Here is a 14,950-nt window from a genome sequence, read left to right on the forward strand (position 1 = left end):
CGAGGTGCTCCTTCCTCCCTGCTTCTGCCGTGGCACCAGCTCGATGGCTGCAGCATCTACAGCAACATACCGAGTTGCCTGTACCTCACCTTAGCTACTTCTGGGTAAAAAAACCATTACTCTGGCTCAGCACCGTCCTTCTCTAATGACTGACGCTCATGTCACTGACTTGGCCTCCGAGAGGCAAAACCAGCTCCAGCGCTGCTGTTATTCTTCAGTGGGGACAAGTCATAAAAAACTGTTTCAGAATTATAAATGAAACACAGATAAAAACAACCGATTGTCACACGTTTTCAGCTCAGTTTCTCAAAGCCCTATTTATATTACACCCTACTCGTCGCTCTGCTGTGAAACCTAATTATAAAAGCCCAATCTCCCACATGTTACTGAAACACGCTTCACCACTGATGGGTATTTTTTCTGGTGGTACTGAATAGTGCTGCTGCCACCCATTTTGGCAGCAGTTGGTTTGATCCCTATGACCAAATGTGATCTGCTCTGCAAGGTTAAACTGTATTTTGACCATGTCTAGAAACAACCATCACACACATACTCTGACACGGTCACCGTGTCTGTCTGCAGGCAGGGAAACCCCCATGGCATTGGGGTACCTGGTCGCTTGAACCATCTGAGGAGCTTCCTGACACACCACACCTCCAAAAGACAAGAGACGAACAAAAGAGCATTCACTCATGCTAAGACACTTTAATTGTGGTTTTCTTTAAATTAGTAACAGTTTTGAGCTGGGAAAACCAGAGTAAATATAACTTCTCGGGCCTTTTATTTTAAAACCGTTGTTACACCTGCATCCAATTCATACTTTATGGAGGTACGAAGGATGGATTTTCTTTCCTGCCATGGTTGTGAAAAGGAAGGGCTGGAACAAATATATAATATGCTTTCAGAAAGAAAAGCAGTCATGCAACTGCAAACAAATCTAATTTGAAACGCATTTTTGCAGAAACCGTCACCACTTTTTCGCAATTGGTTATGATTTCCTTAACAAGCATTTTATTCAGTTTTAAATTATTCAGCTTTAAAAGTTACTACTAATCTACGCTGATGTTTACATGACTGTTGAGAGGTAAAAATCTCACCCAGGTGCTTCTGTAATGTCCTTGATTTCATTGAAAGCACCCAGATCCCAAGCTAAAACTTCCTGTAGGCTCTGTTGTTGCACGACACAGAAATAACTTCGTACACATTCAGAACTGTAGAAGAGCCCAGGTTCACTATAGCTCCCTTTGATGCTAGTGTGTAATGAGAATTTTACACAGGGAAAACAACATTAAATTAAGGAGTAGAAGGTAGTGATTGAATTAAGACAAACTGAATTACCTCTCTAATAACAAGATCACAAAATAATTTATTTCTAATGCAAAGGTGGTTCTACATGCACTAACAAAAAGGAAGAGTGCAAAGTATCCCAAAATTTAAAAAACAATCCCAAATTAAAGTGTCAGCAATGATTTTCAAGAAATCAATATATAAATCCATAGAAAAACAAATTGTGTATTTTTTTCTTTTGCTTACTTCCGCTGCTTCATCTTTCTTATGCAAAATATAGTTAAAATATGACGTTAGTTCTACCAAAGCTTTGGCTTGGCTTCAACGTACCTGCCACGTCTGCTGGACAAATAAAGGAGTTGAGCTACTGCTGAAACCTTCCCAAGTCTTAGACACCAAATTCTTCACTGTAGTTTATCTACAAACCAGTCCAGTAGACGATTCAGACAGATGCTGAAGTCCATGGAAGGTCCCACGAGCAGGTCCCTGAAAGCATCGGTCATGCTCTATGACCCCCTGAAAACTCAACCCTTCCCTCATCCAGGGGCCAAAGGCAGCAATCTTCCTTCCCACTCTCAATTCTTCCCAGGTGTTTGACATGCTGACAAGGTACTACTTTTTTTTTTTTTCCCCTCTGCGAGTTTTCTCATCAGCTACCACCAAATGACAGAAGATCAAACCACCAGCCTGGTTATGGAAATGGAAAATAAGGAAGGGGATTTCTTCTGCTTTGGAGGTACCATCTTCTCATACTACAAGTCCTCCAAGGAAGAAAACTTGTCCCAGGAATAGGCGACTAGCTTTTAACTGGTGTGGAACGAATTTTGTGTGAGTGAGCGATGGGTGGGAATAAAGGCATGCGATAGACAGGAGCAGGGAAAAGCTACACAGAAAAAAAAAAAAAAAAAGAAACCTCAGTGGAAAAAAAAAATGGCTTTTTAACAGAGGAACAGAATTCAGACTTGCAATGCAACTGACCATTTATTTAAAAAAAAAAAAAAAGAGAACAAAAAAAACAACTAAATGAAACTAGGCAAAGTGACCTTGGTGACTAGAAAATAGGCTTGGGTTTTATCTTGCTGAAGTTCCTGTGCCAACAGCAGAGGCAGCCTCTTGACTTTAAAGGCATTCCCACAGCCAGCATCTGAGAAATTACTAAGTTCCACAGAGGGATGCTGGAAGCAGATAAATGCCACTCGCTTTCCTGGGGAGATAACCTCATTATGGATCTCACAATCATTTCCTGAAAGTCTTCATAAAACTGCAAGTGGATAAGGGGGGAACTTTCTGCAGTAGCTGGAAATAGCCAAAAAAAGTAGACCTTGGCCTTGACCAGGTGACTCTATGTTTCAGAATGTTTCCCGTGGCAACGTGGAAGAGCAAGCCAAGGCATGAGAAGCTGGTGCAGAATTCACAGCCCAGCCTAAGGGTTTGGAACCCTCTTCCTCAGAAGAAGGGAAGAGAGAAACATCCCTCAGAGACACAGAAGGTGTCTTCAGGCACAGGTTACTACACGTGTCAGCGCCACTTGAAGGAGAACCTGCTGGCACAGAGCAGTCATGCTGGGGACCCTGCTACCAATTTAATGGTTGCAATTATTCAGCATGTCCCTGGCACCATTTAGACCTTCCTAGTACGGACCCAGCTTCTGTGGCTGCTTTTAGTCAGCTTTTTAAATCAAGAATGCCCTAACCAAGTATCACATGAACTGTAAGTTACAGAAGGACTAAATGAAAAGACACTGAGAGGGGAAGCTGCAGACACGAAGAAAAGCAGTTTTAGGCAGCGGCACTGACTCAGCCAAAGCCTGTAGCTCCTGCCCAGTAAAAAAAAAAAAAAAAAAAAGAAAAAAAAAAGAAAACAGATGAAAGAGATATTTTTTTTTTTTTTTTAAAAAAAAAAAAAAAGGCAAACAGTTTATTTAACCAGGACCTCTGACACGCAGCAGTAGCCAGTCAGGTTATCAGCAGCATTACTGCAAGCCGCTTGTTCCCTTCCCAAAACTACACGGATATTTTCATCCCATTTCTTCCTCCCCATATATGCACAATGTGATAAATGAACTCTCCAAGAAAAAAAAAAAAAAAAAGAAAAAAATTCATTATTTTCTAAACTGAAAAGGACAGAGCTGATAACAGAGATCCCTTCCTTTTCACACGGGGCCACGTGATCGAGTCCCTCCCACTGGCATCTGCCACTGGCTGAATGCTTACATTTGCAAATGGACTGTTCGTAATTTATGGTTGTTTAACCAAGACTTTTAAAAAAAATAAATTAAAAAAATAGCCATGAATTATGACTTCCCTGAAAAACTGAGCGTAGCTGCCATCTAGACCCCGAACCTCTCTGCGCAGCTGTTCCATGTCCTGACAGCTCTTGGCACAACAGGGCTCCAGGCAAAGCTTTGACAAGAAGAAAATTACCAAAGTTCTTTCAATGCCAGCTTTTGGGGGCATCGCAAAAAAAGTTATCCAAAGACCAGCTAACTGACACCCTTATACAAAGATATCACCTTTTGCATACTGATGAAGCTCAAAAAATACTTTTGACCAACACAAGAACAGTTCCAGAGCTAAAATTTTTGCAAAGTACACAAATAGTGTTATCTATCCCTAAATACAATTTATCTGTCCAGAACTGAAAAACTTCAGGAGTAGCAAAAGCAATAGCTCCTATGTTGTAAGAAGATCAATGAGGTATACACATAATCAGTCTTTTTGGGTTAATGTTAGAGTATAAATCTTTGTCTGATCTAAAACTTGCTCCAGTTTCCCAGATCCTTCCCTATGCAGTATTCTTTTTCTACAACTGAGTATTTAAGATCTATCTTTGTGCAGCCAGCTGGCTGGCTACCTGCACCTTTGATATCTGAACTAAGGTAACCCAGTGATCCAAGAGGAGCTTGCATCCGACTTTTCGCAGTGATGGACCTCCTGCTACTATGCTCTCTCTCTCTTTGGCCTTTCTCATTTTTGATTTCATCACCTTTACGATATGCTATAGGACACCGTCTTTCTTTAGGCTTCACCTGGAGTAGGATTTATTGGGGTTATAAGATAAATGCCAAGGTTGAGTTTGTTCTGGGGCTGGTGAAAGCTCTGTTAAGGGAAGTTTTACTGCCCTACTACTGAGTCCTCTTTAATATTATTAACGTTTTTTAGGTGAGCATTTGCAGAAGTTGCAAGAGACAGAACTGAACAAAACCACGCTTGCTTACATTATCTTTTCCAGAAACCACACTGAAGTAGCCCTCCCCATCTCAACTCTCCCCTCTCCCATTGCCTTGTAAAGCAAAACCAGCAATGAACAACAAACAGAGGTAATAAATAAGGTTCGTTTTCCACTATGTTTGTGCAATTCCCATATCTAAATCCCCAGGCTGCCACAAGCTCTGGAAAAATACAGGGAAGGAAGTTACATTACTAGTTCCACCCAAAACTGAGTTAGCACTTCAGACAGACAACACTCAGTTCATTGAAATGATCGCATGATTCTGACAGCAGAAACAGGCCACTGACCCAGCCAGACATTAGGCCATACAGAAACCCCACAGACAAGATTATAAAGCCAAAAGTATTTTTCAAAGAGAGGAAGATAAATGCTTTTCACATTCACAAAAAGAGGAAGAGTTTGTCGTGGCACTTCACAGCCTTTTAAGAACTGTCTCTCCACACAGTACCCAGACACCTAATTTCTTGTTAACAAAAAATTTTCTTGTTAACATTTCTTGCAAAATCCTACTATTAACCACCACCTACAGAGGAGCTGCCCGATTTTTACAGTAGGAATCTTTCACTGAAGCCTCAGGACTCACAGGATGTGGTTTAGATAATCAACGCCTAACTGAGCCTCCTCAAATAGTGAGAGAGAGACATATTTTCCCTGCAGCGTGAAAGAAACCAATTTAAAATTACTTTGAAGCTTATTTCTGAATAGCCAACATACAGTAACACAATTTAGAAACCAATCTGTAAAAAGCAGTAAGTAGGTACCTGCTGCTCCTTCTAGTCATCTGTCGTGTGGCCATTACTTTTATTCAGAATTTTATCCTAGCACACTAGCAAAGTTAAAACTACTGTCAAATAGCAGAGCTTGGAGATTTCTGCCTCACAAATGGATGGATTCTATTGGCACAAATCAGCGACACAGGAAAAACATTTTCAGAGGAGGATGTCTCTGCAATACTGCAGAAGTTCTAACATTTCAACCAATTTCTGTTCTGCCCATGCGAGTTACAGGAAGCAACAGGAAGCTTTTGAAACAGCACAAAGATCTGAAGCAACAATAATGACCTCAGCGTTCGCTTTTTTTTGTGTTTTACACCACATTTTTTCCCCACTTTTTCATAATATTCCTAGCACAAACTTGTAGGAATACGGTTTCTTACGTCATCCCCGTACCTGCTGCTCATCCTCCATGACGTTGCTGGCGAATTCAAACACAAGCTCATTCTGCTGTACAACTGCTGCCATAATAACGCATTCCCAGGTCTCAGCTCCACATACGAAGAAAGATGTTCTCGAACGTGGAAAAACAGAGAGAGTCGCCGAGGTCCAGCTGGGCAGAAAGGCAGGATCACAAAATGAATCAAGTATCAGCGTTTGTATTTCTCAGATCATCGGTGTTCCCGGGTTCTTCTCTTCTTGAAGGGAAACAAACCAAGGGAAATCCTTTCCTGAGTTGTTCTTCCCACCTTGATAGCTTTTAACACTGTGGAGGGAAAAAACAAAAAAGTTATAATTAAGAAAAGATTGCTTTAGCTGTGTGAACTAGTAGCAATAAGAATAAAGCTTGCTCCAAACAGTAACTGTTCCATCTAACTCCAAGGTCAGACACCTTTGTATCTTCAGAGGTATCATTTTTACTAATTAATACATGGAAAGTTTCATCCTCTTAAAAATAAAACTGTTTCAGGAAGTAGGACGTCAGTTTCAAAGTGTTTAATATTAAAGGCATGAGACTGAGAAAAAGCTATGAAAGTTAACAGAAAGAAAATCCATCTTTTAATTTGATTAATATACACCATTTTCACATTCATTAGTAACTCTCATCTTTAAGGTACATTCAAAGTAACAATACAAAACCCAGACTGACCTACTCAGCTGTAGGATCTCTCAAGTATATCACCTTTCTTCTTCACACACTGTTCAAATTTAGCAATGTTGTTATTTTGCAAGTAAAATGCTCTAGATCTTGATTCCCACGGTGTCAAAACAGATGAAACCAGTAAATAAATTCTTTGTACAATCCAGAGAGTCCCCGAGTTCCTACACGAAGCAGATCTTCAGCTTCTTGTTAAAAATGCACTGTAAATGTATCCTTATCTCTACCACAGGCTCGCAAGCAGCCGGAAGGAAACAGCACTGACCACGTCATGGCAAATTAGAACAAGCAGAAAAAACTGCACAGCACAATAGCAAAGAAAAAAAAAATAAAAAAATCCCAAACTACGGAATGTAAACAGCTTCACTGGAGGGATGCGTGCCTACAGCTGCCACATTTTCATTTACTCATCAGTGCCAAAGGTAAACATGGTTGACATGAGGTTACGAAGAGATGGGCTGTTATAACCCCCGAGGAAAAAGGCGAGCACAAAACGTAACCTTTTTATGCAGCAAAGGTGACCAATACATTAATATAAAAAAAAAAAAAAATTAAAAAAAATTACTGTTTCAAAAGAGTAACAGAAACAGGTGTCTAAAATTAGGAACCCAAGGGAGTACGTTGGTGCCTAGGAGTTTAAATCAGTATGTTTTAAAGTAAGAAGAACGTGTGATGCCCAGCGTTTTGGTCAAAATTATTTAAACTGCCTTTGATTAAGGGCTGCTGTGATAAGGGGCGGAGGTCTAACACGTACCCATCGACTGAGAGCCCCAGGAAAGCCTCTGGGCAACTTCAGTGCCATTGGCAAGGATTAACACCTGCCTTTGTACAGGAGGCTTAACTTTGCCTTGTTTTTGCAGTAGGCTGAAACTCAAAAAAAAAAAAAAAAAAAAATGAAGGGCATCTTCCTCTCCCCAATGCCAAGCAATTTAATTAGGGAGGATCATGTCACAGGCTCATACTCCCTCACTCTAGGAAACGTAACAGCTGTTTTTCCCATATAGATTGTGGTATTCCAAAATTCCTAAGCAGTGATGGCAGAGCACTCAAGCATTTAAGTCACTAGATCCTACCCTTCTAAGAAATCAGGAAACCCAAGATTATGCAAACAGGAGAACCTCCCCAACTTCCAAAGCCTGCTTTAATTAGCTGTTAAAGGGTTCATAAGAGTAGCCACAACCCTAACTAGAGAATATTTACACTAATGAGAGCTACATGCATGAACAGAAGAGGATGTGCTTTGGGAACCGTGACTGTTCAACCTCAGCCCTTGCTGTTCTGCAGGATGCCGTGAATAGTTCCAAGGCTTTCTCCGTACTTCAGCAAGGCTACGGCAGTGAAAACATTACACACAACCATATAATCCCACGTAACTTCCCTAAATTTAATTAGTTGGCCTCGCCTTTGAGAAGATAAGAATGCTATTAAAAAGTTACACACATGCCAGCGCAGTGGGACTAACATCAACTCATCCCATCCCAGACTTTTACCAGCTTTGTATGCCAGCCTCAAAATAAAGTATGTAAATCCTACAGTGATTGAAACGGGTCAGTATATGGCAACAGGCACATACCAGCTCTTTCAGAAGAGAGGACAAGTATGGAAATTTTTTTAAATACTACTTCTATTTGGGTTACTGCCTAGAAATAAATTATAACTCTCCAACAAGATGAAATAATAATATCTGAAGTCACTCCCTCTAATCAGCGAAAAGTAACTCCAAGAGATCACCAGGCAAATACAAGAACCTCCTCAAGCTTCCAAAAGGGAGACTTACTTTAAAATGAGGGTTAACCTAATTGTCCAGGGAGAAGGAAAGCCAGAATACAGCAAGGGCTTATAATCATCTCCATTACACTAATTGAAGACACATGTATGAACAAACAGTACAAGTTCTTAAAGTCCAGCAACTTTCTAAGGTGAATAACAATTAACAGTGTCAATGTGAAATCAGGATAAATGAAGTGTCAGAGACATGGGCTACCTAGGAAGCTCATGAGGCATAAGGAAAACCATAAGGCAGATTTTAAAAGTTCCCTGCGTGCACTGGGAACTGGCATATTCTTCCATTAGGGCAAGATCATTATTCTGAAAATATGAATTTTTACAGTACATACTACAATACCAAGATCCACAAGAGCCAAAAAGCTGTGGCAGCAAACTCAGTAAAAGCCATAGAGATTTTTTTTTTTTTTTTAAAAGCCAACAAACCCCTCAATGCAAAATTAATCATCATGATTTAGTATCATTTAAGAGACTGCAGCAGTGCAATGCATTTGATCCTGAAGGTATCCACATAAACACTACTTAGAATAGTCACACTTTTTTACTTTTTTGATGTCCCTAATCATCCAATACTGTTGCAGAAACAGATATTCTAAAGCTGTTTTAGGCATTTTGCAGCACGGTGACGCAGTGATGTAAGGCTATATAGCAGACTGCTCCTTTCCCCTACACCCTCCCCCCCGCCCAAAACCACCAAGGAATCAATAAAGTAGAATGATACCTTCTTACAAAAAAAGAGCCATCTAACCACAACATTACGACCAAAGTCAAAGACAAGTGAGCGAACAGGCCTTAGTGGGCTTTTATATCTAACCTTATAAAGGTTAGGCACTCAAACTTATTATTTACAGGAAATTTTTCATTACTTCTTTAGTGGTACGTAGTAATGACAAGTGATCTATTGGGCAGTAACAGCATGGCAAAATAATGCAAAAGTACTTTCCTTTAATCCATATCACTTTCTATGGCATATAGAAAACAAGTGTAGCTTTTCATAGCAGACAGCACAATTCTAAACCAGCTACATTTTCCTCCACATCTATTTTTATAAACTGTGCTTTCATTATTCCAAGTATCACAGGATCCTGCTGTCTATAGGCTAACACAAACATGACTATTGTTTTTGATATATAATGCCACTTATCTGCCTGGCTGGTTTTATGTACATCTGTGAATAGAAAATTAATTATTTGCAAACAGCACAAAATGTGTAAATTGTATTCGCACACACAATAAGCTTGACTACATACAAACAGTCCTAGGAAAAAGGGAACCCAGTATATATTACCATAAAATTTACATCAGATTTTCAGAACTACAGAATAAGGAAGGTTTTGCTTTTATTTTTACTAATTGCTGTACAAACCTATTATAAAAAGCTATATTAAGACACGGCAATATAATATAAACTTCTTCATTTTGCTTAATCCTTGAAACTGAACATACAAATAAATTACTTCAATCCCTCTTGGAAATTCCCCTCCTCTACTGATTTCGACATCTAGAAACAACCTCCTCAACCAGGCTGTCAAAAAGCACATTCAGCCAGTTTAACACTTAGTACATTGCTGCACGGTTATCCCAGAAGATGCATTGTAGGACTCCTTCCAGCCAGAAATCACGTTTTTCCCCAACACTCTTCACCATATATACCCTGCACTTAAATCTAGCCCTATTTAACCAGTTCAACAAAACTCAGGAGAAAAAGGACAAGAGGAAACGGCCTCAAGTTGCGCCAGGGGAGGTTCAGATTGGATATTAGGAAAAATTTTTACACTGAAAGGGTTATTAAGCATTGGAATGGGCTGCCCAGGGAAGTGGTTGAGGCACCATCCCTAGGAGTATTTAAAAGATGGGTTGACATAGTGCTTAGTGACATGGTTTAGTGACAGGTTTTTATCAGAGTTGGGTTGGACTAGATGATTTTAAAGGTCCCTTCCACCTAGACAATTCTATGATTCTATAAATACTTCCAGAACCAACATTTTTTGGTGCCAATGGTGAAGTTGCAATACTGCAACGAGGCTCCAACTGGGAAGCAACAAATCCACAAGTTCTTCTTCAACTCCTGACAACAGGAGCCAGTATAGTCCATACTGCCTTAGCACTCAAGCACTGTCATGAAGAACACTGAAATAACACAGCAGCACCACACCGGAGCAGGTACCAGGCATCAAAGTGCTAAGGCACAAACACAAACATGTGCTGAAGAAGCTCAGCTGTAAACTAGGAAGGCTCAGGTCTTGGTACTAAGAGCAGCCCAGCTAAGCTGAAAGACTCCTCCAGCCAGCTCCTGGATCCCGTCCCATTTAGGGTTATTAAAGATGACTGTAATCATCCCACACTGCCTTTTTTGTGAAATTAGTAAGATCATTCGTACATTTAAAATTAAGAACCAGCTTAGCTGCTTTAAGATTCAAATGCAGATCTGAATCCTGAGTTACTGCTGAAACAGCTCAACTCGTTAAGCAGGGGGACAAATGACTTGGGACTGAAATATCCCAATGATTTTCTAAGACATTAGAAAAAAGCATTAGCTCTAGCAAAGAAGTGTGAAAGCTGTGACTTAACAGAACCACAAAGCTGAACCCCTATCTCAACACCATCTTGGATGTGGCTGGAAGAGGGGAGTGAACCATTCTATGAGTCTATGAGCAAGAGGAAAGCGAAGAATAAAGACATCGCCCGGAAATTTTGAACTGAAGGACTGAAAACCATCCTGGGTGAGGTAAAATGCATGGAGCACTTCACTCAAGTTTCTAACCCCCTTCTACCAGTGGAGGTTAAGGATGGATCAAGGATGGATCAAGCCAGAGACAGTCCATCCTCTGCAGAGTCACATCTTTTTAAGATGCTCTATAAGAAATGCATCATAGAGTCTGGTTTTCTTAAAAAGGGAGGAAAAGCTGAATGATATCACTGTTCTCGTAATGCAGAAATCCTAAACCCATGATGATCTTCTTTATGGATGGTTCACACTGAACATAAATGCTAGCAATATAGTCTGCTATAGCATTCTTCACAGATTGGTTATTCCTATTCAGCAATATTAAGAAATTGCGGAGAACAGCAGCTTTGAACCATGTCCTCAAACCCGGGGCATCTGTAGTCGGCAAAATAACAAGCAAGAAGAACATGTTAATATATGTTACTTGGCAAAAGAAGTTTCTGAAGGCTCAGTATTTCAAATGCTCACACAAATTAAAGGAGATAGGAAAACAACATGGTAAGAGGGTATCACCGAGGAAGGAAAGAAACAACGTAAGGAACAGCCTGAAATCTTCTGAAAGCATCTGCGCTGCCCAGGGGAAACTGTGCAAAAAGCAGCTGACATAATGAAAGTCAGAGTGACCTTTGCAGAGCCTTCGTTAAGGACAAAGAAATCATCGGTATCAATAAATCCCTGTTTTGCAGCCAGGCTGGAAAGCAGCCTGTGTCACCACAGGCTCTCGGTGCATATACAGCAAGGAGGACAGAGAGTAAGAGGGTTCATCTGTTAAATATAAACAAGCATAGAAGTAAAAAGAATAGGCACACAATTCAGTCAATACAGAAGAAGTGAAATGAATTCCCTAAATCTCACATAGAAACGTGTTTACTCCAAAGAGAGCAGAAAGCACAAATGTAAGCAACAACCTGCTCTTTGATGTCACAAAAAATAAAATAAAATATATATAAAAAAATCACATTTTCAACAAGTATGTTTTTTGGCAACTACTTCTTTTAGCCTGAACATTTAAAATGAGGCAAAATCCCTTTCTGGACTACTAACAGTAACAACTCCAGCACTGTTTACAGACCCCCCCACCCCCGAAACCTTCCTCTTCTTATCTCCCATGTTCCCTGATACTTTTAAAGTCCCTTTTATTTAGCACATTTATATAACACAGCTGTTGTACACAAACCCAGCAACCAGGCAGAGCGCTGCTGGGAAATCTGAAGAAAATTACAGTGTGGTTGAGGCTTTTTTTTTCCTCTGTATCCTCTCCTGCCAGCATGCTCGATGCGTAAAGGTAGCCCCCAAATCAGCTTAGGTGTGTAGACGTAGAGCACTGTAAATAATTGATTTATGCTGCAGCAACAAAAAGACCAGACTACCACCAAAAGACTAGTCCTAAACAGCAAGCTAAAAGATATTGAGGCAAGGAAGGCTCTCCCCAGTTCTACTGCTGAAGCTGTTGAGCTCTGAATAAAGCATTCGAACATCTGCTAAGATAAAGAGCAAGCCTCCCTAATCTGATCAGGCAAGAGAAAGGCCACGCTGGGTTTTAGCCACCTCTCTGCAAAGTGTTTGCTCTTGCCCAGTAGAGCCAATGCAACAGGAAAAGTTAGCTGTAACTTGCCCTAAAGCAAGGGAGCGAGGGCTCTCCAGGGGGATGCAAGGGTCCCAGTCCTCTCGCCTGCTTCCCCATTCACCTGAGAAGAGCATAATTTTGCATTTCTATAGGTTGGGTGCAAGAAGAAGAGAGAAATCGGACATCACAACACCAGCTCTCCCTTCCTCCCCAAATCATGTCAGAGACTAGAACTACTTCCCTCCCCACCTGCGCCCTCCCCATACCAAAGCTGCTTAGTGGATACAAACACTATTTTGCAGCTGCCCAAATTGCACTTTTTGGCACATTAGACACATAAAAGAGAAGAAGAGACTAAATTTTCAGAAGTGGTTATGTGAGCTAGCAGCCTTAGCTATCTGTAGGGCTTTCCAGCTTTTCAGATTGAATGTTGGTTACTAAAGCCTCAGCTCACAGATAAGCTGCATTACTTCAACTACAGTTAGATAAAAGCCACATAATGTTGCTTCAATGCATAGCACCTACTCTAAATGCCCGCATGGATGCATGCATACACGTATCGGTCGCAGTTACATTAACACACTCCCCATTTTAATGTGTGTATGTGCACATACACAGACATATGCATACACTCAACATAAGAAGCACGTGGACCTGTTGGAGTGAGTCCAGAGGAGGGCCACGAAGAGGCTGGAGTACCACTCCTATGAAGACAGGATGAGAGAGTTGAGGTTGTTCAGCCTGGAGAAGGCTCCAGGGAGACCTTATAGCAGCCCCAGTGTCTGAAAGGGTCCTACAGGAGAGATGGTGAGGGACTTTTTACAAGGGCATGCAGTGACAGGACAAGGGGTAACAGTTTTAAACTAAGAGAATGTAAATTTAGATTAGACATCAGGAAGAAATTCTTTACTCTGAGGCTGGTGTGACACTGGAACACGTTGCCCAGAGAAACTGTGGATGTCCCATCCCTGGAAGTGTTTAAGGCCAGGCTGGATGGGGCTTTGAGCAACCTGTTCTAGTGGAAGGTGTCCCTGCCCATGGCAGGGCGGCTGGAACTACATGATCTTTGGGGTCCCTTCCAACTCAAATTATTCTATGATTCTGTATGAAATGTATGCCCTTCTACTGACTTGACTTTTTACTTCTGGCATAGCTGTTTTGGCCACAGAAGAAGCAAAACCCCCACAACCTCCCACATCCCTGTGCAACAAGGGGATATGCAGAAGTGCTCCTTCTCTGTTTTCAGTTCAGTCACCTCCACACATTGCTGCTCACCACCACCTCAGTTCCACTGGGAGGATATTTAGCTTGATCTTCCCCTCATCCACTGAAGGCCAAACAAATGAGATTAACTGGATCCCTCCCCCCCCCCCCCCCAAAAAAAAAAAAAAGGACAGCATCCCCCCAGGCAGTGCACAGGGAGCCCACACAGTCTGCCAAGCCTGGAAGAACTCAGCAGTCACTCTGCCAGCCTGGGGAACAGAGTCGCACTAACATCTCTGTCTTGCAAAGATAACATCTGTCTATAGCTACTGTCAAAAAGGGGAGAAGAGTATGCGCAAGTCAGGCCTTCACCACCTGAAAAACATTGGCCAGAAGCACACCAAGCTTCCTGGCGACTGACAGCATGACTGCCAGTCTTTCTAAGAACTCGGTGATGAGCTATCTAGAGTCCTCTTATCCTACCAACCATCAGGTTTTGTTATGAAGAACGTTTCTGAAAGCGTGGCCTTGTTTAGCAATATAATATGGATCCAAGGACCGGCTTAAAACAGTAACATTCATAGCAAAGACCTGCTTCTCTTCTCGCTACTGCATAACGGTACACGTGCATGCTAATCTCCAGTAAATGCAGAGGCTGGGGAGCGTGGTTTGCTGGTCCAAAACTCTTGGGAATCGCTAACATGGCCTGTCCTTTGATCCTGCCTTTGCAGTTAATTCATCACTATTGGTAAAGAGAAGGAACAAATGAGGTGCTCATATTTCCTAGATGATAAAATGAGAACAAGGAGACGTTCCATTAAGTCAAGAAGCAACTAGTTTTGAAAGGATAAAAGGAAAGCAATTAAAAATGCATCAACCTAGGATGTACTTGCTCAAACTCCTTGCTGCAGACATGACAGAAGTCAAAAGCTTAGGAAAATTACAAAATGTTTTAAAGCCAGCTCAATGTAATTAGAACAAATCAGCTTCATTACAAAAGGATTTCTTTTTAAACGGAATGGAAAAGACCTGTCATAACACAAGGCAAACCTCCAGTAATGCAGATTGCAACCACACAACTCTACAGGCAAGATTTTGCTGTAATTTTTTTTTCCTCTGTAACCGCTCACTTCTGGACTCACTTATTCTCCACCAGAAGAAAAAGAATACATTAAACACTCCAAAAACATAATAGATGGACTACAAGTCTAATATGACACTGCAAGTGTCCACACAGCCCAGCTCATCAAGAGGTAAGCGATACTAACTATGGAGAG

At 41.1% G+C, this 14,950-nt stretch overlaps 1 protein-coding gene across 2 annotated transcripts in view; it reads right to left on the reverse strand.

Moving 5' to 3' along the window:
• Positions 1–14,950, reverse strand: part of ELF1 (E74 like ETS transcription factor 1) — a 95,208-nt gene that overhangs the window by 34,972 nt on the left and 45,286 nt on the right. Inside the window, exons 1-2 of one of the 2 annotated variants that reach the window (XM_074158607.1) lie at positions 6,382–6,612; positions 5,688–5,997 (exon numbers count right to left, since the gene is read on the reverse strand). In XM_074158607.1, the coding sequence (XP_074014708.1) occupies positions 5,688–5,759 (72 nt within the window). In that variant the 5' untranslated portion in view covers positions 5,760–5,997; positions 6,382–6,612. Of the gene's footprint in view, positions 1–5,687; positions 5,998–6,381; positions 6,613–14,950 lie in introns of those variants that run through there. The other variant, XM_074158598.1, reaches the window with a different exon arrangement.

This window comes from Numenius arquata, chromosome 1, assembly GCF_964106895.1.
Source record: "Numenius arquata chromosome 1, bNumArq3.hap1.1, whole genome shotgun sequence".
In the NCBI taxonomy this organism is placed as follows: Eukaryota; Metazoa; Chordata; class Aves; order Charadriiformes; family Scolopacidae; genus Numenius; species Numenius arquata.